This window comes from Falco cherrug, chromosome 9 (genome assembly GCF_023634085.1).
Source record: "Falco cherrug isolate bFalChe1 chromosome 9, bFalChe1.pri, whole genome shotgun sequence".
In the NCBI taxonomy this organism is placed as follows: Eukaryota; Metazoa; Chordata; class Aves; order Falconiformes; family Falconidae; genus Falco; species Falco cherrug.
In genome coordinates, this window is record NC_073705.1 from 38,962,954 (window position 1) to 38,988,267 (window position 25,314).

At 38.3% G+C, this 25,314-nt stretch overlaps 1 protein-coding gene and 1 long non-coding RNA gene across 7 annotated transcripts in view; one reads left to right on the plus strand and one right to left on the minus strand.

Annotated features, from left to right (window-relative positions):
• Positions 1 to 494: 494 nt before the first annotated feature.
• TET1 (tet methylcytosine dioxygenase 1) overlaps positions 495 to 25,314 on the minus strand; it is an 80,564-nt gene continuing 55,744 nt past the window's right edge. For 3 of the 6 annotated variants that reach the window (XM_055719603.1, XM_005433445.4, XM_055719602.1), the window contains 3 exons: positions 24,976 to 25,113; positions 16,364 to 16,703; positions 495 to 11,549 (listed from right to left, as the gene is read on the minus strand). In XM_055719603.1, the coding sequence (XP_055575578.1) occupies positions 10,408 to 11,549; positions 16,364 to 16,703; positions 24,976 to 25,113 (1,620 nt within the window). In that variant the 3' untranslated portion in view covers positions 495 to 10,407. Of the gene's footprint in view, positions 11,550 to 16,363; positions 16,704 to 18,629; positions 22,141 to 24,975; positions 25,114 to 25,314 lie in introns of those variants that run through there. The other 3 variants (XM_055719604.1, XM_055719607.1, XM_055719605.1) reach the window with 3 other exon arrangements.
• Positions 8,704 to 16,357, plus strand: LOC114018171 (uncharacterized). Its single transcript, XR_008733766.1, has 3 exons — positions 8,704 to 8,840; positions 11,526 to 11,572; positions 12,662 to 16,357. It is a non-coding gene; the product is annotated as an uncharacterized LOC114018171 (long non-coding RNA).

Genomic DNA, 25,314 nt, shown 5'->3' on the forward strand with positions numbered 1-25,314 from the left:
AAATGGCTCATAAAATGAAAATACCTGTATTAGCAATTATTTTTTTACTCCTCCTTTAACAAGATGTTTTACCAACTATAGGGTAAATGATGTAAACATACAGAATCTGAAGACTAGTATTTTTATTAAAATTAACTCCTTGCTATTGCCAGAACATCTTTGTTAGGTTCTCAGCACCCTCAGAAACACTGCAGTACTAGTCTACTTCTAGCTCTAGAATGAGTAATTTTTAAATTCCTTGTCTAAAACTTCTAGCCACGTAACGGTTTTAAATGGGACGTACATGTAGCATTATATGCTGTATTATGACGCAGGGCACTAACGTTGCTGTAAGTTGTACGTTACAGGCTCTTCTGGCCTAAATTTTTAGTCTTTACATACTTCAGCATGACTTTGTTTTGGTTTGTATTGGGAAAAACATCTTCCTTTTATTTCTCAAAGTGTTTTGGAAGAAATGCATGAAAAATGCAGGAAAGAAAAATTAGACGACTAAGTGCAAAATAGAAGTATAAAATTTATTTAAAACCACCCACAAAGTTCTGTGTAATCAGGAATGATACAATTTGTAATAGTCTTTTTAAAAACTCATGACAAGATTTAAAATATATTTTCAATTACAGTATTCATTTAGCCTTATTCAGTTAGGACAATTAAAAAAAAAAAAGAAAGTTTACGTTCTAAACAGATGAGACACACAAGGAAAATAGAACAGACAATTTCCACAACAACAATTTTTACATGTATGTTTCAATACTAGTATCAACATTTCAATGCATCTTGCTACATAAACATGAAATCATGTACAACAACTGCTTGCACCAAAAAACATAGCTTAATTAGATCTTTCAAGTAACATGCAGTCACAACTCACAAGTCTTCAAGTACTGCTGGTAAGGGTTCCCTTGTCTGCAAAGAAGATTTTAAGGTTCAGTTTCTCAGCTAGCGTAACTCTCCACAGCTCCACCAGCCTCATGAAGCTATGCTGTTATACTAGGAAAGAATCAGGCCCAAATGATTTTTGAGAACAGAAGTAATTTTTGTACTTTCTCCTGTAAATACTGTGACATAATGAAGTGCTTTTTCTTTCTGATTTTTTCCTCCCTGTACATCATCTTTTGTTTAAAAAAAGTTAATTTTATGTTCCCGGTCTAAATACAGTAGGTTGGTAACTGGAAATAATCCAAACCCTCAAATTCAAAGTTGAAAAATAAATATCAATGCATCCCAAATAAAGAAAAAGAAAGAGAGAAAAGGAGAGAAGGAAAGAAAAAAATGCTGACTTTTTTTTTTTTTTTTTTTGCTTTGGCGTACTACTAATCTTTTGATTTTGCAAAGCAGGAGAGAATTCATTAGCTGTAGCATTTCAGTACACTGTGTCCTTACATATTAATGTACGTTTTTATGATAGCAAATTCTGAACAGTATTTATGAGCTGGTGTGATATTTGATATTGTCACATTATAAAGAGCCGTCTCTTCCAAACTGAACAAATAATTGTAGAATAATTAATTGTTAAAGACTGAAATGTTTGAATGTTTGTATTAGTTAGACCTGGCTTTCTTATAGTGGTACTGGGATATCACATTTGTTTTTCTTGCCTACGGTTATTTTTTCATTTTGAGGACAAGAGATTCATGAAGTTCAGACGCTGCCTTTCGAGTTGCATGGATTAGACTTGACATTCACAAAGTTAGCATGGAATCTGTTCTCATTAGGCTCTGCAGTACCACTGCAGTTTAGAAATTTAAGAATGAAAATACATTTTCTTTTCCTCAATTTTTTTTTAATAGAAGTTTGCATTGCATTGCATTTCATAACTACAATGTAGCAGGGCTCGATGCTTACATAAAGCTTCCACTGGCACCGAGGGAAGCTCTCCCTGCGTGACTCAAGCACACAGGGCAGTGCCAATGGTTTCACTGTGGAGTATCACCACAGTTAGGGCAGTCAGAAAATGCTGGCTTTTAGCTCTGTGTCTAAAAACGCACCACAGTGTGACAACACCACACAATACCGCACACCCTGTTGGGTCTTAAGTCAGAGAAGAACGGAGTTCAGTAGATTGTCACAACCCCATTTTGTATAATCAAGTAAAAAAGATCAAGTTATGATAAAAGGGAAGCAAGTATTTTAAGAAAAACTACCAAAGCTCAGAAATAGTATTATTGACAATTCTGTGAGATTTCTGGCCAGGCTGTTACGTATTGGTACAAATCTTTTACCACTGTCTGTAGCCAATGCTGGGAAAAGGACAGCCAATATAAGTGTATACTTAAAACCTGATGAAAACCAAGCCAGTTTATTTTCAACCTGTATTTCTAAACTAAGAACAATCTGGATGTTACTGGCCAGTATGTGCACAATGGGGATGATATTAAATTGATTTCACATGATTGTACAAATCAGTCATTTGGTAACGGTTTTGATTTATACTACTGACCTTTGCATAAAATTATCGTTATCAGTGTAACGGGATACTCTGAAGGATGCAAGCTAAATGGACAACATTTAAGGCCCTTTTATCCTTTTAATGTGATGCAAAGGACAGTAGTATGAATGAGAATCAGGGCCTTCATTCTTATTTTAAGATGACTCCCAAACCCTAGACCCCTTTTCCATTACAATATTAAAAATACAGACATACATGTAAAATATTGACCAGGTCACAAAACTTTCCACAACAGTATTAAAATGTTTTGTGGCAACAACTGCAATACCGAACATCAAACTAGCACTTCCCTTGGCCCACTGCAACAGCACTTCTTTGGAATACAGTTCATCTGCTCTAACTGGTAGCTTTGTAGATTAACTGCCAAATCTGTCCTCCTTACGTATGTAGGTTTTTTGAGGTCTACACCTGCATCCTCTGACCTTATGAGGAAAGGTAGTAAGGTGTGCAAAGTGTTAAAACAAACATTGTTAATTGGTCATACCAAACAGAGCAAGTCACCTTCACATCACATTATTTAGCACCCCAGTCTTGCATTCACTGTAAGTATGCTGTTGGAAGATTCCAGCACCTTAATATAAGTATGTGTGGAAAAAATACATATATAATCAGTACACGATGAGAAAAATATACTGTTGTGGGAAGAATTAAGGATACAGCACCAAGAAGCACCTTGTAACTGAAGTTACAAGTATGTGTACAGTTAAACACTGCAAACAATGTTGGGATGATGAACTGGGGAACTGGACTGAAAAAGAGTCCTAAAGTCTTTATATATTGGAAAGAGGAAAACATTGATGCTGACGCCCCTATACCCTTTAATAAAAGACAGGAACTACTTAAATATTTTCTGGTCAAGCTCAATCAATTCCACTTGCTGCTACAGAGGAAGAACATCTTTTTTCCAAGCAGTCCTGTGTTGGTTAAAGCATTTAACTTACACAGTACTTGGGTTTCTCACAAGGACTGTGACTGATCTAACCAGATGTAAAGAAACACTTCTGCTCTTGTAATTGTGCAGTCTCTGCAGCATCTGTCTTATGACAAGATTTGAGCAGAGCTGGTAGATTAACTCAGAAGAAAAGAGGGCATTCCATAGAGGTGCTAGCAACAGAAGCAAATATTGTATTCTGAGAAGGGATGGTTTTTCCTTTGCAGGGGGTAAGCAGTTTTCTAGTCTTGCAAATTCTCTTTTGTTTGGCTAATTACGGCTATAAGGACAGAGGGCAACAACTACATCAAGAAATGTGAAAATTAACTGGAAAATTGATTATTTGACTTAAACAGTAAGAAAACACTGATTGTGACATATAATGAATTGTTCCTCTTTTTTGGAATGAAAAAAAAAAAGTCTAACTGCAATATTCTAGGCTTCCTATGAGAGAACATGCAGTAAAAAAAACCCCAAAGCCTAGAACTGTCCTACACAGAATAAAAGATGACTGAAGGAAACAGATTTTGGAAGAGTCAGAAGAACAGACTCTTACAATATTCCTGAGATGAAGACAGGCTGATTTACATACAAAGCAGCAACAGTTGTGCATGGGGAGTTCACAAGCAGGCTGGCAGCTATACTGCTAATGCCGAACTGAAGCAGATCTGCAGAGGAGTAGGAAGAACTTCAGGAGCAGCTACAAGCATTTAAAGCAGCATTGAGCAGCAGGTTATAGTGTGATCTAGCACTGACTGAAAATAACTAGCCACAACAGCTGGTCCATAAAGAGACCAGGGAGTGAGAAGAGTGGCTGTAGTATTTGACATCATCCATACAGTAGTAAGCATTACCTACTCATCAACATTAGTCAAATTAGGTATTCTTCAGCGAGACAACACAGCATTATGTAGAATTAAGTCTTCATAATTTAGTCAGGTATGTAAATGACAGTATTAAAAAGTTTTGCTCACTCCTCTACAACAGCCAAAGAAGTTTTAATAGGGAAGTAATAAAGTAAACACAAAATACATTTTCAACCACTCTTTAGAAGAAGTGATCCATATGTCAGCTGGTGCCTGATTAGATACTATTAGAAATCCCTGGTCTTTAAGAAAAGCTCAAGTATAAAAATCCTTCCTTTATGTAAATACAATTTTGCAGCAGCATACTGGAGCTGCGTGCAGACAACTTGTGAAAACTGACTAAACATCAGGTAATTCCAGAAGACACTGAAGCCAGTTTCTGTACTGTTCCACTAAGCAGCCACATCCTCAGGACTTTTCACACCGGCCACTCTTTAAGATTACAGGAGAACATAAACGTGTCACAGACTAAATAAAAAAAAGCATATGAATTTAAAGTTAGATGTACCAAAAAAAGTGTCAATATAAAGAAGTACCCTGGCAACTACAACATCTGTACAGAGAAGTCTGTCTCGAAAGCCAGCTGTACCTTTGCAGTTCTGCTGCGACTTACTCATGCTGTGCACCCCATCAGCTTTCCACATTCTATAGTTTGGTCATGAGAAGGAGCAGCAGACTGGTGGTGATGGCAGTGCTCGCTGTCTTGTTCATCTACACAGATTAAAGGGTGACAAGCTCTCTCCCTCCTCTTTTTTTTTTTTCTCCCTTAAACCAGTATATGCAGGCAGAGGACAAAGGAGAGGTTACCGTCTCCAGAGGAACCGTGGAAAGATGAATTCATACATCTATCCACAGCTGCGTGACATGGCAACACACCCTTACTGCTTCGAAACAGTGCTGTAACAGACACTGCAGGGCAGTACCATGGTGTCACAATAATCAATGGCAACTTTCTCTACAGTCTAATTTTATGGAAAGATACTCCCTAAACACTTGCTCCTGAAGGTCAGATCAACACCTGATAAAATTAAGAAGAAAGCCAGAATTTCCAAATGTGATTGGACTGCTTCTCATCTCTAATTGTTTAACTTAAGATCAGATCATAGACAGCATCATAGGCCACAGTTGGGCAAACACCTTTCAGTCAAGAAATAAACCACCATTTTATGGTAGATGAGTCACAAAAACCCTAAGCTGAATTTTAGCAACCACAACAGACCTGAAAGAGAGTTTGCTCAGTGCTGCCTGTGCTGGTAACATATACAAAAGTGGACATGCCATTTAGTTTTCCGTGTATCTGAGGGCCCAGTTATTTCCTCCTGTTAACCTAGAAAGTACCAGATTTCTACAGAAAAAAGGAGAAAATTCCTATACGTATAAATGGATTACAAAACTGATGACTGCTTGATAAGAAGACCTAATTTCAACATGAGAGAAATTTCATGGGATGTGAGAGGGCAAGACTGACCGTATGTTTTAAATACAAAACCATCAAGATGCAGTTTTACTAGCATGCTTCTGCAACAACTCTCTCTCATTGAACAACCTATCACATTAAGAAAAATCAAAAAAGCTATCAAAAGCATAAGCCTGAAGGTGGTCTGAAAAAGACCTGCCTGCCTGTCTGAAATTTGAGGTGAAGGTTATTATGTCTCCCTACAGACCCTGAATCACTTCTCATGCTACAAAAAATAAAACCTCTCTGTTTAACCAGAAGTACGACATCTACTCCAAATCTCTCTCCATTTGCCCTTCCAAACCTGTTAATTGTGGTAGGGCCACAAGCGTCTTGAGTCAGCACTGACTTTGGTCAACTGTTATCCATATCCATCAGTTACATATGAAAATTGCATGAAAGCTTGATGAATGAGCACATTGCAGTCAGTGGGGCTGCAGCAACATAAATAGACCCAAATTTAACCCACCAAATTTAGCATAATACTGCAATGACATTAAAAAGGTCTTTAAAAAGCCCCAAACAGTTGTATGTTACAAGTAATCTTAAGTACTAAAGTAGTTGTCATTTACCCATGCTTAACATAAAACGTTGCTTAAGATACTAGTTATTTCCTGTTCTAGGTATAAAGAAGCACTGACATCGGTAAAAGACTTTTAACAGCAGTTATTCCTAAGTAAAGGTTAGCTTATAAAGTCTACGGACTTTGTTTTATGAAACAAAGTAAATCTGAATACAGCCATTACAGGTAGAAAGCCACAAGTATTTGTAAGTTCTTAAAAAGCTTTCTGGATCTTGTGGCTAAAATATTTATAGGAATAATTTATTCTATTTTCTGTAATACAATAGCATGTTACAAATCAGTAAGCACAGAGAAACTGCATGAGTAAAGTTCACGATTTAATTGGGCATGAGTGCAGTAACTCCAACAGGGACTCAAGGAGTCAAACAGAACCGACTCCTGCAGAAAGCACTACTCCACCTCTGGAGCAAAGGGAGAGTGGTGGTACTGGCCCCAGCGGAGAAAAGGATGACACACATTTCTTCTGGGAAGCCAGAGGTGTCCCATGTTGGATCACGACAGTTTTTGCTAGCATACTGTGAAAAAGGATCATAAGACAAACACGCCCCACCACCAGCCCACACCTGAATCCATTTTCTGGTTTTTCACCCACAGCACAGTGCCAGCTGTTGGAAACCAAGTAAAATATGCAGGTCTGACTTAACCAGCTACCTTAATTTTTATCCAGCTCCTGATTTGGCCATCCTGGAAGGACTTTGTTAAGGGGTAAGAGCGAGTTACAAGTGGTGGTGCAGGCTGCAAAGGAAAGCAATAGACCCACAGAGCTGCAAATTGTAAGAGACAAATACTGATATGAAACGATAACCTTACCCAAAACAACATAAGTTGTGTACAAGACTGATAAATATTCTGAAATGTTACAATAAATAGCACACAGTTGTAAAAACAGTAAATAGTTGCATTTTCTATACCGCAGTACAGCAATAGAAAATATTAGCTTGTCAGATCACAACCTGCTGTGTGCCACAGCAGGAAATGAAAGCGGCCAGCTGACCGACCTGTAGGTACATGTTCAAAAAGTAGTTATGTGATAAGACAGTCAAAGAAAGAGCACCGCAAATGATATTTTATTGTATAAATGATACATTTTCCTCATGTAAATAATCTTAATAAAGTAGTAACTGTGAGTTTTAGCACCCATCAGTAAATAGCATTAACTATTCTGTGAAGATAACCTTTTCTCTGTTAAAATTGCCATTTCAAAAAAGGTAGACCTGGACTTACTGAAAGTCTGTTGGTGCAGTCACTTGAGCAGTGACTTCCCAAGGGCTGTGTTTGGAGGTATCCTGGTAGATTCACCTTTCAGTTTCTCACTTCTTTGAGGAAAACTGCTGGTTTTTCAATTGAAATTTTTATCGTGAAGTTTCCAATCATACATAAGTTAAACATGGGCATTTACAGGGGAAGATTCAAGTAAAAATGATTCACTTTAATGATCTGAACATTTTAAAAGGTAAAGAGATGGCTCTGTAACTTACTTTGCGTAGAAAAATTGTTATTTATATGGGAGTGCTAAATGAGAAATCATTTTTTCGGTGTGTATTATAGAAACTAAAGTGATCCGCACTAATCTTCTCTGTAAATGATGGATCGTGGTGGACAAGGGTTTTCAGATAGCAAATACATGAATGGAACAGCTAGGGAACGTACAGTACTACTTACTGTATGGACAGCTGGAATTCTTGCTAGTCTTCAGCTCACCAAAAATATACAAGTTTTAAAATGGAAATCTAAGGCACACAAAATACCATAATGATTTGATGTATACCGTATATTACATAGTCAATAAGCATAAAACTGCTGGTACAAAATGATGGCATAATATTGGTTTTGTTTTATTATTTACAATCCCTTCATATCCTCTATTTGAACTAATATTAAGCTTTGAACTAAAATTTGCAGCATACCCGGTTTTTACAAATTTTACTTAAAATAGGTAAGATACAAAGAACGGGTTCAATTCGTCCATCCTCTGCCATCAACATTTTTGTTATTTTTGACAGGAGTCTGTGGAATTGAACCCAGGGTTGTTACATAGTGATTGCTACTTCAGACCTTGCTCCTGCAAACACTACACGTGTATACATTTATACAGGAGAACAGTCTCATTGATCTACAGCCACATTTAAGTATTTGTAGCACCAAGGTCCTAACTGGCACTATGTGTTAAAAATACAATTTATGTACTTTTTCGTACCGAAACTGTAAATATAGCGCTTAGAGTTCAACGTTTCAAGGAAAAAGCACCTTGTCTAGGTTTTAAATAAAGCAGATCTAGATATTTCATATTCCTCTGTTACAGCACCACTACATTATAATATTATCAAGTATATTATTAGTATATTTTCGCACTGGAAAACTCTGACCTCGTTATACCTACAGGTTACCCAGCCGGGGAGGACTCCGAGGCAGAATTAAGGTACAGCTTCGTCTCTGGGGCCTGATCCTGCAGCTCACAGTCACAAGAGGAGTCCTGGCTTGAGAGGTCCTCCTGGCTCTGACTGGGCAGGTATGGCTACGCAGAGCGGTTCTCATGGAAGAAGTTGCAGGATGAGGTCAGTCCTTCGCTAACATTGTCATTTGGTAATTTGTTTAAATAAATAAGTTTAAAAAAGAAATACACAGGAGAGGAGAATCAGAAAGAAGGGTGGGATGCTACAGTATTTAAAAGCAATGGGAGTGTCTCTTTCCTCTGGTTTAGCAAATATTTGTTCCATGATATGTCACTTTTTCAACAGAATCTGAGAACACAGATTTTGTATGTTTGGAAGGAAGACTACAACCCTTCCTCCATGAAATGTATAAATAACTTCAGAAATTTACAAAACATTTTTGTAAAAAAACTGAACTTAGAAAGCTGGTGAATATTACAGATAGGTTATTCTTAATGAAAAATTTGCTGTTAAATATTAGAAATCTCATACTTTTCCAACACTTCCTTTGTACTTTCCCAAAAAAATGTGGGTTTTTTGTTTTTTTTTCCAGAATAGAATAAGGCAACTCTAGGGGGTATTTTTTTTTTTTAATCCCAAAACAATCCTACCCCTGAGGCATTAGGAACATTTGGTTGTCATGTTAACTTATAATGCTCCAAACGAATGAGACTTACGCACTTATTGCTCAAAGAAATCGTAAGAAATGCTGCCTTTAAAAAGAACAAATAATATTCCTAACTCCCAGTAACAACACAGACATTGACAGGACGTCTCCTAATTTCATGTTTGTACACTCTCTTGAATATAATAAAAATGTTTCTGTACTTTATAACTGTTGTTTATATGCAACATAAAATCTTCCATGAAAAAGGGCAAGTCTAAGAACAATCACATATGCTATTAGCATACATACTACAGCTGTAACAATATGGAACTCTACACAGCAAGAATAAAATTATTTCTTCTGTAGAGTATGCACAAACCATAGACAATATGATCCTTATACTATACTATTTCAAGTTAATTTTAAAAATAGAAAGTGCTTTTAAAATATATATTTACAGCTTAAAAACAACTTCCAGCCATCATTACTGATAACTTCATTTCATACATAATGACAAATCTCGAGAAAAAATTTCATTGGTTTTCTAAAAGATTTATCTGTAATTTGGACTATATAGCAATGGTTGGAAGTTGTTAAAGCAATGGCACCATGAAGTAATAATTCAGCTTATTTATTTTTAACTGTTTGATGTGGTTAAGCACCAAGAGCTGTGTAGAGCTATTACTGTATAACTTGATTTAACGCCATAAACTGTGAACCTGTTAAAATCCCTATAAATGATTTTTGTAGTAAACAGACTTGATTTAAAGCACCAAAATATAAATTCCTACAGGTAATAAACTGAATGATTCAATCAAGGTTAATAACCTAAACAAAATCTTTTTTAGAATGTATTAAAACTATACAACTTTTTTTTTTTTTGCTTAAAATGTGCTTGAGCACCACCAAATGTTAAAGTCACAGTTTAAGAAGAACACCCCCTCCCCCCCCCCCGTTTTTTTACCTCAGCCTTAAAATGGTTGAGATGAGCAAATAGTAAACGACACGAGACTTGTTCTTTAACAGCACCTTAAAGAAACACTGTGTAACACTGCACCAAGAGGAGGCATTTGATACTAAAACCTATGCCCAATGGTTGTAAGGCCCTGCAACTCGTGTAAGGGCATAAGAAGATACTGTTATTACGTTATCCTTAGTTACTGTTAATGCTCTGCGTGATGGAATTTGGTTGAACTCATTGTCTTCATAAAAAATATCTCTGTTTTCACTTGTTTGCTTTGTTTTCCTGCTGCTAGAGTTTAGTTCAGTATTCTCTGTTCCTAATCTTTCTGCTTCTTTTTCTTTCTCTTTCGCCCTCTCAGCCATCTTTGCTTCCCACATGGCTAAACCATGTTTTGGCTCATTTAAATTTTTGTGTTGGTAGAAAACTAAAGATATTCTGGTGGGATGATTGCGGTTGGGTTTTTTAATAGGTGTGGTAGCATGGAGTTCACGTCTCGCACATTCAATTAAGATAGAACCATGAGAAGGTGCCACAGCAACCCCGCCAATGTCATCATCCAAAAAATTGTGCTCACTGTCTGACCACAGTTCCTCAGCTTTTTCTTCAGAATCAGTCGGTTGTCCCAGTGCACTGTTTTGCTTTTCATCAACACAGTCAAAATCACACATCTGTTCTCGAAGGGAGCTGCCCTTTTCCATTGGGCATCCATGGGAACAGTCGGCTTCGTTTCCGACTACATCCTTTGCTGGAGATCTTAGCGGTACTGACAAATCACAAGAGCTGATCATCTGTGAAGAAGGAGAATTGTCTAACTGAAGCTGACAATTCTGTTTGTCTGGCTGACGTTCAAGTATAGTGGGCAGGGGGTCTTTATGGGCAGGGGGACCTGGAGCAGTGACGTCTGGAAGAATCGGTGGCACACCATTCATCTTATCATTCAGCAAAATTCCAGTATAATCTTTGACAGACACATCAAAGTTCTTACAATTAACATAAGGTGTCACATGAGGTTGCTTGCTACTGCATTCAAAATACCCGTAGGGAACTGAAAAATCTTGTTGAATATTAGTCACTGCTGTTATGCCAGGCTTATGTGCTAAAGATGAATAAGGATGTAAACTATCCACCTTAAAAGGGGAGGAAGCCGTATACTGTTTTAATAAAGAGCAATTTTTAGTAGTGTTTGAAGTATGTTTCATGGCATAGAGGTGATCAGAAGTCTCCGTTTTTATTCCAGGTTTTAAAGCCTCTGTTTTGTTCCCTAAAAAAAATGCACACCAAAGTGTAAGTACTTTTCCTCACTTAAGGAACACAATACACCTTTTATAATGTTTTCATACTTGCTTTCTAATACAAAAGACATACATGACGACTACAGAGTTTTTGAAAATGTTATTTTTAGCTTTTTTGGAATACCTCTGTGACCGTAAGTACATACATAATAACCTTGCTGAATTATCGACTTAACCTTTTCCAGTCAGAGTGTTGGTATATAAAATAGAAAGGTATTCCACAGAGCGACAAATAAAATAAACCGATAAAACAAAATAAGCACTCAGTCGCAATTCACACAGCCCAACTCCACGAAAAGTGCTTCCCAGCAGCTGACTGCTGGCCTTCAGCACCGCCCAGGCTAGCAGGAAGCACTATGTTCAAGTTTTTACATAATTAACGAAATTTAGTCTGCCTGAAATTAAGCCTGTGAAACAGTTAAAATTCTTGGCTGCCTTAACCCCATAATATTGTGATGAAATGAAAAAAGGGTGTTTATTGATCCTGTCCATCGCAGCAAAAAAGTTACTGAATTACTTGGTAGCACACAAATCATTGTAATTCCTCAGAAATTTTCTTAAAAATAAAAAGTTTCTGGCAACATACTCCAGGTAAATCCATTCTTACAAAGCTGTACCATGTGATCTGGCTGTCTTTGATCTAATTGCCATGCATTAATTATTTCAGATCTTTGTGGAGACATACTTGTTCCAATTTATGTCAGTTCCCTAATCAATTTCTAGTCTTGGCACCCTGCAGTTGTGCTAGTTTGTGGAACAGCCTCCTCAAAAAGATTCATTCCCATCACAGGCAAGTTCAATCCAGAGTCCACTGGAGTAATGGGAAAGAATTCTATGGACTTTGATGGGCTTTGCATCATGGCCTGAAATTGCTTTACATGTGTTTTGCTGGCAGACTGGCACCCCACAGAGAGCTCCTGCATATTCTCATGAAAGACCACCTCTGTCAGCATTTCTTCTTTGTTCCATAAATACATAGAATCTTTAATTGCTTCACTGAATATAGAAGAACTATTTTTCTTCTATTCTGTCATCTAATGATTTATAAATAATGATGGATTAAAAAACATTCTTTCGGTAGGAATGCAAAAAAGGCAAAGTGGGACAAATTATGGACACAATAGGATGCAAATACTGAAGTTGCGGAAGGACATAAGGAAACAGTACCGATTCTTTAAAAACCTTTTCATGAAATCAAAGTATTTAATTGAAGACGACCTCTGCAGACCAAGGCCTTCCTCCAAAAGATTTGGAACACAGCATCTGAGAACTGCACTTCCCGTAATCTCTGAAGAGAGACCTGCATTCCCTGAAAATAAATTCTAACAACCCACAGCACACTCAAAATAGCCATGGCTCCAGTAAATTCGCCATTTCTTGCCAGAAGCTCCTTGCTCTGCGGGCCAAAGTAGCAGAGATTAAGAGAAGTTATTTCAAATATATGAGCAGAGGGAAATCAGTAACAGTTCAGGCAGGGTGGCATTGCTCCCCAGGAATACCTTCTGTTCAGACAGAGCCTGCTGCACCTCCACTGTTGCTGAAGTGGCCACTACTCTGCTGTGGCCAGCTGAGAAACTGTCTCTTAAGTTGATGGTTCCTCTCCTGCTCTGTCCAATGTGGGCCAAGAAGCATTTGACAGTATTAATGGAGATAAAAAGAACCTTTCTGTCTGTAAAGTTTATTTCTCCAGAATAACATGGTTAAATGACAGGACTATACAAGGAAGGATGTAAGGCCTCTATCTTTAATGCATGTTTCATAATAATTTAGGATTTCAAAGGCTCTCAGCATTATCACAAATGTAAAAATTAATAGTTCTGCTGCTTGCTGTTGGAAAAAGGCGCATGACAAGCGCACCCTATTTAACATGCAGTGGTTCTACAAAGGGTTGGCACCGTGGAGATTCAAACCAAGTCTTCACATACGCCTGCGCTACCAAGCTGACATAATCAGTCTTCAGCAATCAGAAGGCCCTCCTCACCACCTCTGCTGCCAGGTGAAGACAGTAAAGAGGACTAGTGAGTCCTCTTATCTCTTTTTAATCTCCAGTTCTCTGTGTGGTGAAGACATGCGGGTTAGCAGGGTCTCTCAGGTCCCTTTGAAAAGGACACACTACATCTGTGTAACAGGCAGTACGGCATGGCTGGCCTTGTGACTCCCTCATCATCCTCCCAGGCTACTCCAGAGAGTGATAAGCCTCACATGGCCGAAAACATGACGGTATAGACCATGATTATCTCGTCTAACTGCATGTTCTCCGTATTCTTTTTAATATTTAAAAAGCCAAACCAATATTCTAAACTCTTGTCCTTGTTAGTAAATTGAGTACTATACATACACCATTCAGCCATACCTTTTCCTTTACAGCTGAAGTGTAGCTAAGTGTTCTTTTGTTCTTACATTAGGAGAATGTTTTACGTTTAAACGGTGTGACCAGAATTGAATGCCGCTACTAATATGAAGCGATGCTGATTTAAATAATCATTTCCTCTAGTTTACCATGACTACTGGATAGTCCAATCTCAACTCCTTTGTTTCACAGGCCCTTTGATTTTGTTTTCCTATTAAGCCTAACAATCTCAGCTAGATGAAAATTTTCCACTCCTCAGGACTAAAATGATACCTGCCACTGGCAGAATGGACAGAACCAATCAATGACTGATCCCCTGTAACCCCCCAAAACCAGTACACACAAGTACAACACTGTAGTATTCTAAATCCATATTTACAGATCTTTGCATTTTACTGTGGGTTAGGGGCAGGGCAGCAGTGGTGTGCTGAGGTCTTTACCCAGCCGTTGTCCTGTACAACTAAACGCATAAGTGATGCGCATAAATGCTTCAAGTGATTTATCTCCTGCAGAGCACAACACCTTACGCTTTGCAAACCTGAACTTCCTCTGCCACTGCTGCCCAGTTACTGAAGCCTCTTTGGCAATGTTCACATGGCCAAGTGCAGCAATACGCACCATTGGCAACATTTCGGGATTGCAGTGTTGACACCTATTTTGAGAGACTCCACTATCAAAACTTCCATGACAAAAACTGCAGGTTGATGATAGAAATAAATATTTCATTTTTACAACTTTCTCACTCATAAAAGTATTTTTCCTTGCTCTGTGACTTATTATCACCAGCCCTTGTAAATTACTTTACCAAAATACTTTTAAGTCAAATGAAGTAACTTGGTTGTTTACAGTTACTTTATCATTTTTGCACGTTCAAGGAACAAAATTCTGTGTTCCCAAAGCATACGGCAAAACTCCGCACAGTGTACCATTTGTTAAACGCATGGGTTTCAGACACCAAAATCAGATCTATTTGTAACTACAATGTCACATTCAGGTAGGCAGTTTGTAACTCCGGTTCAGTGTTTCCAAACAGAGTTCCAGTGAGATCAGACAATTTCAGAATTCCTTCCCAAACAAGAGCCCTCTAATGCTTCCCATCCACCCTAAGCACAATGGAAGTTATTAATCATTGATTCAAAGTTACTGTTGGACGTCATCCTCAGCCTGAGGAGTCCTTTAATTTTTTTTCAAAGCCTGGACTGTGTCTCCCAAACTTGCATGTGGATTAACTGAACGTCTGTAATTTCCTGCGGGTGTCAGTAATACCGTTTTGCTTGTTCTTATTCCATCTTGCTATATGCAATGTTTATTGGTTGTCCTGACTCCTCTACTGAAGCAAAGCAGGGTACAGAGTACAAATGACAAAAAATGTGTCAAATGGATTTTTTAAAAAATTTCATCCCCCCACCGCCAAATGCAGGTGTTCTTCTAAACACATTTAACTGTTACTCCTCCCCTTAACTCTACTACGTATATCTGGATGTCTTTTATGAAATAAAATTATAGCAGATTGGCTGATTTTCCTATCTTCTTCTTAAAAGGTAAATAGGCTATGCTTTAATTACTTTTATTTATATTTTCCCCTCTAATAACAGAATCTAAGTCCATAGACTACGCTTTAATTACTTTTATTTATTTTTTCCCCTCTAATGACAGAATCAAAGTCCATGGCTCTCTCCACTTCTTCCTTCTTTGCTGCTTCTCTTTACTGCAAAGCTCCCTGGAATAGTTCTGTCGTCCAAGGTACTGGCCCACAACCTGACCCCAGGTACAACAGCGTAAATGAAAAGCGCCCCCGCACAGCTCAGCCAAGTCACAGTTCCGTGTTGCACAAACACATGCTACAGCAGGGGCCTGCCCACAGCAATCACCTTGTACCAGAACAAGCACGGCATACCTTTCACCTAGCTGCCGACAGATTCCACCTCTCTGGCCCTTGCTAAGAATATTTCAACGAACCATTTCAGTAGCGCTGTCTTATTTAATAAGACCTGGGGTTTTTTTGCAGCAGTATCCATACCATTGACAGGAAATTATCGAGTTCTGAGAAAGTCATTGTCTTACATAGGAAGTTGGTAACACAGTTCTTGTACTTTCAAATGACAAAAATTCATGTCAGTTATTTAGATAAACATTCCTACAACACATTTCAAGATGATTCTACTGCCATTATTTATTAGAATATAGGAACTTGGAAATATTTCACTGGTGCTCACACACCACCAGAAATTTATTTTGGGGCAATGACCTGTTTTTTCTCCTGTGCCAGGAGAGAATATTGACTACAGTTCCTGCTCATTAGCCCCTAAAATGCAGAATATGCAGGTATTTTACAAAACCAAGTACTAAGGAGCATTTCCTTCCCCTCAGATGGGGAGTAAGAGGCCACACAGTATCAGGAGAGACTGGCAGAATGTAATAAGCACCACTCACCTAAACAATGCAAAGCGTTGCCAAGATTTTCTGGGGCTTCACTTTTCAGCTTTACTGGTGTCGAATATTTTTTATCCATTAATGGCTGCTTTTCAGTCGGGGCCCTCCTTGTGTCTGGTTTCTTTTTCTTTGTAGCTCTGAGAGGCTCAGCTAACATTCGTACTTCCCTGGGAAAAGCTGTGAGCACCTGTATGGCTCCGGCTTTTATCTTAGCTTCCAGTCCCTCTTCGGTGCCGAATTCATCTGTTTGTGAAATTTTGTAAAGAGGTAACACATGGAGCTGTTCATCACTTGGAATCACCCCCACTCTCCGGTTATCTTCCTTCGTTAATGTACAGACCTGGCAAGAACAGAAACATTTACAAATACAACCCCATATATAAAATACACAAGTTATTTAAATATTAGACTTCATTGTTTTCTTACCTTTTATGACCTGAATGCTATGGGTTTTTCAAATGAAAACATCTTACAAATATGTTGTTTGATTTACGATAACGCAGAAAAATTATTGGTACTTGAAGAATAATATCAAGGCACACATCTTGGACAGGAAAAATGAAACTTTGGCTCAACTTGTGCTATCCACAAATACATGCCAACCTTGGTAAATAATTTGAGCTGTAAATTCCCATGCATTCAGAATTTTTTTTTGTTTTTTTTATACATACTCGATGTTCAGATTAATTTTTAAGGACTAAAAACTATGAAAAAATAAAATACTATTTTTAGATTGAACAAGAAGTTTCTATGACATGGAACTGGTTTTGTTTTGGCTGGCAAATGAGAGAAAAAGCCACAAACAGTTACTCGTACTGCTCTTATGTTTTTAGCAAATCTCAGCTCTGACTCCCTCCCTCTCTCTTTATACACACTTCCTTAAATCAACACCCTTCCCCAGCTCTGCCTGCCTGCTGTAATGGAGTCATGAGACTCAGCAAATGTTTGGTTTCTCTTAGGCCACTGACCTACTTTCTCCTATTAGATTATGTGTTGGTGAGATACTGGAGCCAAGAGGAGAATGTTGGTTACATCCAGCTTGATAAGGGCACATCAGAAACATGGATAAATATTCAAACCTGCTGCAACAGTTTTCTTGCGATAATTGATTTTGCCAAATCACTGCTGAACATTTGCAGTACTTAGAATTTTCAGCACTTAAAAATTCTGGCTATTAATAATACCAACCCTTCACCTTGAAAGCAGCGCTAAACCCAGCGGTATGCTTTCTGGTTTCACTCTGTGCTTTCCAAGGGATGGCAACCATTTTACATATATGAAAAAGTGGGCAAATAGTCGTGCCATTTTTAGATTTATCAGTTACATTCATAAGAGACTACTGTTTTTCACAACAACAGACTACATTGCTGGAAAGCCATACATTGATATCACGGCTTGCTTAAGCTTCTATTTCACAGGAAGTTAAGTTACTAACTACACACATACAGGAATATGCACGCCATCCAAGGATAAGATGATACTCCCTAAATGGAAACGCTATCATTCCATCATTGTGTAGGCTGAACGTGATACCCATCATAAACAGTTAATCGAGTTTCCCAGAATCTTGTCACCATGCCTAACATTCCAGGGAAGAAGAATGATATTTGTTATTATTATTTAGAGGGAGGGGAAAACCAAACATACTTATTTTATTTTGCAGCACAGCTTTCACACAAAGGCATCACACAATTACTTCCAGAACAATAAAGTTACAGAATCACAAACTAAAAATCTGTAATAATAAGGTGGCAGTTAGGGCTTTATAAATAGCTATATGCGAAGCTTGACAGTTGCAGAGCAGCAAAAGGAGAAACTTTGAGGGGTGGAGACAAAGGAGAAGAGCTTTTCAGGTGGCGTTTTGAAAGGATCAAGAGAAGGGCTCTTAAGAAGGCAAAGTGAAGGAAGGGGCAATTAGAAGCTGATGGGTAGCGTTTACTGATGTGCTTGCTCCATGCGTACTTACCTCCGCTGGGCAGCCTCTGGACTATTGAGGAAGATTTAGAAAAAACAACAAGTTGTTCCATGAGCAGCAAATGGCGCCTGGTTTCCTATGGACTTCTCCGTCCCCACGCTTCCACGCGCCCAACCCCAGCACCGTCATCCCTGCTCCCTTCCGTGCCCCGCCACCACCTCCGCTGGGCAGCGAGCAGGAACAGGGCCCAGCTGAGGCTGGGTGCCGCCTGGCTGCTGGGCCAGCAGAAGCATGCAGATAAACCTGGGCTGTGAGAACCATGCCACTTGCTCCTTGAGCCAAGAACCATGCTCCTTGATGAAGGAGCCAACCTGGACCCATCTCCTCCACTCACCAGTGAAATTTCACAACTTGGAATAACAGGTTAAAATCTCCAAAGACAATTCAGTTTCCACAAAGGTCAATAAAATCTGGTTGAAATTTGGCAAGAGTTTCCAAGTCAATCAGGAAGAGTGAAAGAGAATAGGATATATAGAGAGCACAATCACATATGACTCGTGTTCTTAAAAAAGCCCAGCACATCGCTCCCCTTCTGAATTAAAAAGTAAAGCAATGATAAACAAGTACGGAGGGGCCTAGCTGCCACTTTCTCATCAGAAACAGGGTGATTCTCACTTGTCTTTTAAAATACTCTGTCCAACCCATGTCTCGACCCACGCACTAGTCTGAAAAATGTCCGTATCTTGAAGATTCAATCCACAATCTTGCTTACTTTGGAAACAGAGACCCTCATCCAATTTACAGTTCTAAATTTTCATGTATTTTACCAGACACTTTCATGGAAAACTGATCTTGTACATCTATTAGATTTATTCTTTTCCATAAAGATTTACTTTTAAAAATGTATTAATTATCTTTCATATGACTTACATTTAGGCAAACATAAGATTAGCTCTACATTTCCACGGTGCTTGGCCCAGGGGTGAGCATACAAACAGAGACAAAAATCAAAGCCTGTACTGGTTGAAGGAAAACCTATTTTAAGCAAAAATGAATATGTGTCACTATCACAAAGCCCACACAGCTAACAAACTGTTTTGAGGAACTAAAGATGAGGGCTGCAGGATACTGGCAGAACTACGTTGAAAGTATCGTCAGCTCCAATACACACAATATATTAAATACTGAGTCAGAATACATAAAATTAAGAAATCAGTGTATATTCAGAATTGTGTTAAAAACCTGATGACCAGTACACCTACAGCCTAAATACCATGACAGCAAATCTAATGTATGTAAAATTTCAAGGTCAGTGTCCTCCATAATGTATTTTAATATAAAAGGAAGGACACAGTGGTAAGCAGGCAACTGAGAAGTTAATGTTATGGGGAAACCAGCTACAGATTAAAGCCCTACAAATAAACTAGCAGTTTACAGCTGAAGTAATCCACCAAATGAGCAACATCTACTTCAACAGCCACTCTAATATTCCCATCTGTGCAAAACGCTCTACTAAGAATCTTAAGAGAAGCTATTGCTGAGAAGTTAAAAGCAATAGTTTCCATCGGTACCGATACTGTGCTGCAGACCAACCAAAATGAAACCTGAACATGAGAAAACCAATCGACTCTGTTACAAAGTCCAGTTACACAGTAAAGCTACGTACCCTGCTACTCTAAATACTTTTTCCAGAACACACAGCTAAATCATCCAGAATGCTCAACAGCCAAAGGAAATGTTGGCCCAGTGGTTTGTTTAGGTTTCCAGTGTGCTTGGTGATCAAAACCATTACCTATTCTGGGTTTAGTGATGTCATGGTAGAACTTGCATGTTTGTAAAACTTTATTTTTGTTTCTTTTAAACTTAAAATGCACCCATGAACTCAATGAAATTCCCTCCACAGATTTCCAGAGAAACATCTGTAGCTACGCAGCTCCCAATGCATTATTCTGGGACTCTTTGATCTGCCTTTGTCCTCTTGAACTTCACATGTAGAAATGATGTAGCCTTTTCCACTGTGTCGTAAGAACAGCCGTTTTGAGTACAAGTTTCAGCAAAGCAGTCAAACAGCCTTTCTAAACTTGAAAGATGTAATCAAGTTTCCTATCCTCATCTTCCCGTGGCAGATGGAAAGCAGAGGGGGTGCCATTTGGGACTGAGGTGCTGCTGCATCATCACCTACCATTACAAATAGGAACAATGTTGATTTTCCTTTACAGCTGAGACAGACTGTGTGTTTTATTGGCCTGTTACACCCTGGATAAGCCTGCGTAAGTCTGAGAGTCAGAGAAGGGAACCCCAAACGTACTTTCCTTTTGGCCACTATATACACACACAGACGTACCATCAGTCCGCGTTTCTGTATGTATGCTGCAAGACAGCTATGGTGCGCACGCCATAGAGTGATCTTCTAATGCTTCTCCATTTTCACAGTATAAAGAACAGTAATAAAAATCCTTCCTCTACAGCTCTGCGGGGCTTATCTTTTCTCCTGTTTGGTATATTCTGAACCACCAGTAGTTTAAGCATCTAGGACTTCTGCAGTTCACAAAGCAAGCTGTGGGCATGGCCCAGAATGTATCTAACCTGCACAGACACATTCTGTTACATATTGCAAAGGCTTCCACCTATATGCAATGATTTGATGAGCTGTAACTAAGAAATACAGTAAATTATTGGAAGAGCAGAGGATTTTTTTTTAAATAAATCAGGAATAGTTTGTTGATGGATTCCTGATTAGCGCTATTGCTGCTGCTAATACATTTTATATTGTAGCTGCCCTTGAAGCATAGATTTATCTTCCTCCCCTTCTTCCACAGTGCCTGCTACAGACTGTGTGGCACCAATGATTACACGTAATTGCAGCTTGTTTCCCTCCTTCCTCAAAAAGGACAACATGCCCCATAGGATAAGAAACACCCATATACATCCTATAGATCTAGTGAAGTCTTCATTCACCATTTTGTTCCAGTGATTTAAATGGATTCACACAGCTATGCAGAACATGATCCTATGCAGCTAATCCAACAAACAGAAATATTTCACAGGCTCCATTAATAACTACAAAGCTTTTATCTGTGTGTTGCTCATTTAGCTTCGTATCTACAAGGAACACTGCACCCTAACACTGCAGTTGTAAACGTACATCAGCGGTCCTTAGGAGAACGCTAAAAGATGACAAAAGGAGTCTGAGTAAAAATCGATGGTATATTTATTGACTTAAAAACTCAATCCGTAGGCAGAAATTACTTTTCCTACTTTCAGATAAAAATGTTAGTTTACACCTCTGTAGAATTACCAAGTGTGTTCATTATACTACAGAGCAAACAGAGAATAGTTTTAGCTTTTCTACCAAAAAGCAGCCCCGCTAAATTCAGGGCATGATTCTGCTAGCCAGGAAAGGTGTTCGGCAAATCAAATCTCCCATGGTAAACATCAATTTGTGTAAGTTAAGATGTACTATTCTATCTTTTATCTATAGAAGACATTTCCCAGACTTTTTCCCCCACTGCTAACAAAAATGACAGCCTCATTTTAACAAAAATGACAGCCTCGTTTATTTTCAGAATCGCATACAAATAACACAGCTAATCATTAAAACATGTATACCCAGAAAAACACAAGGAATGCTTTTCTGAAATTCCGGCAGAGACAGAGCAAGGGAATTATTATTGACAGCTCATTAGATAATACATTAGTATACAGTAAACTCTCATGCTTATCGTTAAACTCATCTAAGTGCATTGCTGAACTCACGTCTGTGTCTGGTTTAAATAATTTAAATAGAGTCTGGTTTTCCTTTCCTTTTTGTGCACTGTGCAGCATTCCTTTCATATCTGTGGTAAGAGTGATTCACCAGTAACTGAAGGGAGAGAATGAGAAGGTGTCACTTACACCGCAAGTAGCGGTGATAGAGCTGGCAACGTTCGCAAATACCAACTTATAAGGTATTAATTTTAACCTTTTTATTCTAGAGGAACTTTAGATCTTATAAATGAAGATTTTGTGTTGGAATAAGGAGGAAGGGAAGAATTGTCTTACCAACACTAATGAGATGCAAGATGACAAGTACACTTTGGACATACAGATTTAAACTGTAAGGTGTGACTACCATATTAAAAAAATCAAATAAAATACAAGAGAAAAATAGGTTATGGAAGTTTGAAGTTTGTAAGGCAGTGCAAATTGTTCTCATTATGTTTATTACTATGTTATCAGAAAGCAATCTATATGAAAACCATCCCCTCAGATGTATAACTTGCACATAGTACGTTTTACAGACAAAATGTGTCATAGTTACGTAAATGACTCCTCCATCGTTATTACCGATTATTTATAAGAAATCATAATGTATTTTAAAGTAAGTAGGTAGCCAAAGTACCTTCTGGAACTGAATGGGAATGCAGCTGGTGACCAAACAGAAGCTAGAATCACACGTAGGAATTTCTTTTTGTGTTCTTACCACTGGTTTTCCTATCTTATTACCAGAATTGGTTATAATTTCGATCATCATCAAACTGATCTAGATTGACGAAAGCCAGCATGTCCTATCACCGTTTGCAGAACAGCAATGTTTTTTTCCTTTAGGCTTCCAATACGTACCACTGTAACTATATAGCTAGACAGACTGAATAGACAGCAAACCCTGTATGTCCTATCAGTCACAGCCCTATGTACTCACTGTGAAGGCTGTATATAGATCATTAGGTAACTGAACCCTAATGACCTTGCAAATGCCCCAATTCAAGTATATAAACTGAGCATTAATACGTGCAACTATCTCCTGTTTATATATAGCCCTTTGTTGCAAGTATATTAAAATAAAGAGATAACAAACCTAAATAAAGAGACTATCAGCTATGCACTAGTTATTTGTATGAGTGAGCTGTCTGATGAAAATTGGATTCTAAGGCCTGGTTTTCAGCAGTTACAGTAATTTGATAATGTCCTTCAAGGCTTACAAAGTTTGGCAGAACTTGATAACAGAACGACAGTGATAAGTTCTGGCCTATACAGCAACCTTGCACAGGTCATAATTTTCCATGCTTTAAGATTTGGAATTACTTGCAAACACATTATGCACAATCCATAGAAATAAAGTATCAACACCAGCAAGGATAATCTGAGGCTGAAATAACATCAGATGATTATGGGTGAATACATTTGTAGAACTATTCCCTGGTACATTCGTCAAAAAACCAGGGCTAATAGTCCCTTCAGCTGCTTCTGGCCACAACTTACAACTTCTCTGGGATCCAATGTGGCGGAATGAATAGCAGACTCAGTTTCTATTTAATTTGTCTTTAAATTAAGAGGCAATATAGCACATAAAGTATTATTATTTTCAGAATGCCTGAATTAAATTTAATTTAAAAGTATACCATGCAACTTGTCATGAAAAGGAAGCCTCATTTTCAAATCTGGGATCTTTAAGAGGTTTGAATTCCTACACTTCAGAAGATTTGAACGGACTGTACTATCACATGAGCTTACTCTCACACACATAGCATCTCACTAATAGTTTGCGAAGTATGGTTCTGGCACTTTCTTACAGATTATGTGCATGTAAGTGGCATTCAACGCTAGGGCAAAACAGGACTGCCATTCCTGGTGAATTCTGAGACCTGCGCTTCTGTCCTTTAAAGTAACAGACATTTGCCCAACATACAAGCACACAACGTTAAACAGCTGTACCAGTCATTTCATTGCTGATACAAATGCCAAATGTTAAGTATGTGTGTGAATGCAACATTTTATTGATTCACAGCAACATAATAATACAATTTTCATTCCAAATTCTAAAAAAGACCCTTTCTAGAGTAGACAGAGATTTCAGATAATTTTTTTCCAGATATGCATTCCTTGATAGAGAAATTACTCTTGAGTGTACCTCCACTGACGTACAAGAAGTCATCTTAGCAATCTAGAGCACTGAAATGCTTTGAATACTAAAAAACACATTGCCAGTTTTTATCTTTTCTCCTTTGAGCTTGGCTTTCTTCAAGACTGTGGTCTCAATCACTTAACTGAGCAATTCCCCAATGTTCCCCCCTCCCAGCAATTCAGCAAGGTACTTGTTACAACAACTACACACCAAAAAACCCACACCTGCGGGTTTTTCTTTCATACTGAGATCATAAAAGTCACCTGACTCCACCATGACACAGTACTCTCTATTTTTGGACTAGTAACTACACTAACATGAAGCCTGGTAAGTGCACAGTGCAAGATTAAGTTAATGTGATGAGAACTGAGCTTCAGGGAGGTAGAGTTAATGATGAATCAGTTTGATTTAGCTCTTACTCTACAGCTCTTTCCATACGGCTCCTTGGTTAGGTAATTATTTGCCTTTGAACACCAAACCTCTGCTGTGAATAGCTTATCTGTCCTATGGCCAGTCCTCTCCAAAGGACCTGGGTGTCTCAAAAGAATGAAGGTATTTTGTAGTAGGGATCACTCCCATACCTTTCGTGGTCTGTTCTGTAATAAGATGAACTTACATCATCTGTAGACCAGTATTAAATACATGCAAATAATATGGGAATTTATAAATGGCAACATGCAGTTAATGTCATAATACCTAAAAAAACCCAAACCAACCTTCATGCAAATGTACCCGGCTAAGTCAAGCAGCATTTTAAAACACACAGTTATCACAATAGTAAACAGTACAAATGAGAAAATCCTGTGTACGTACCACAGTGCTTCCATTGTGCATGTTATGTGTATCCTTATGGGCATGGGCACAGAAATCTATGCAAGCTGTTACACCAGAGAAAGGCCTACCGTCCTTAGATCCAAGCCGGCAGTCTGGGCCCATGTGTTCATTCTCCACCTAAAAGTAAAATAAACTACAGGTACTTGGGACTGAAAGTGAGCGGCTTGGAACCCCATGAGCCACAGCTGCACTTGGGACTGAACAAATGCAGCCAGTAAGAACAATCGGAAAGCACCTATTTTCCTATGAAATATGTGACACTTATGACTGGTTCTCAAGAACATAATCAGCTTCACCAGAGTCAAAATGCCTTTAAAG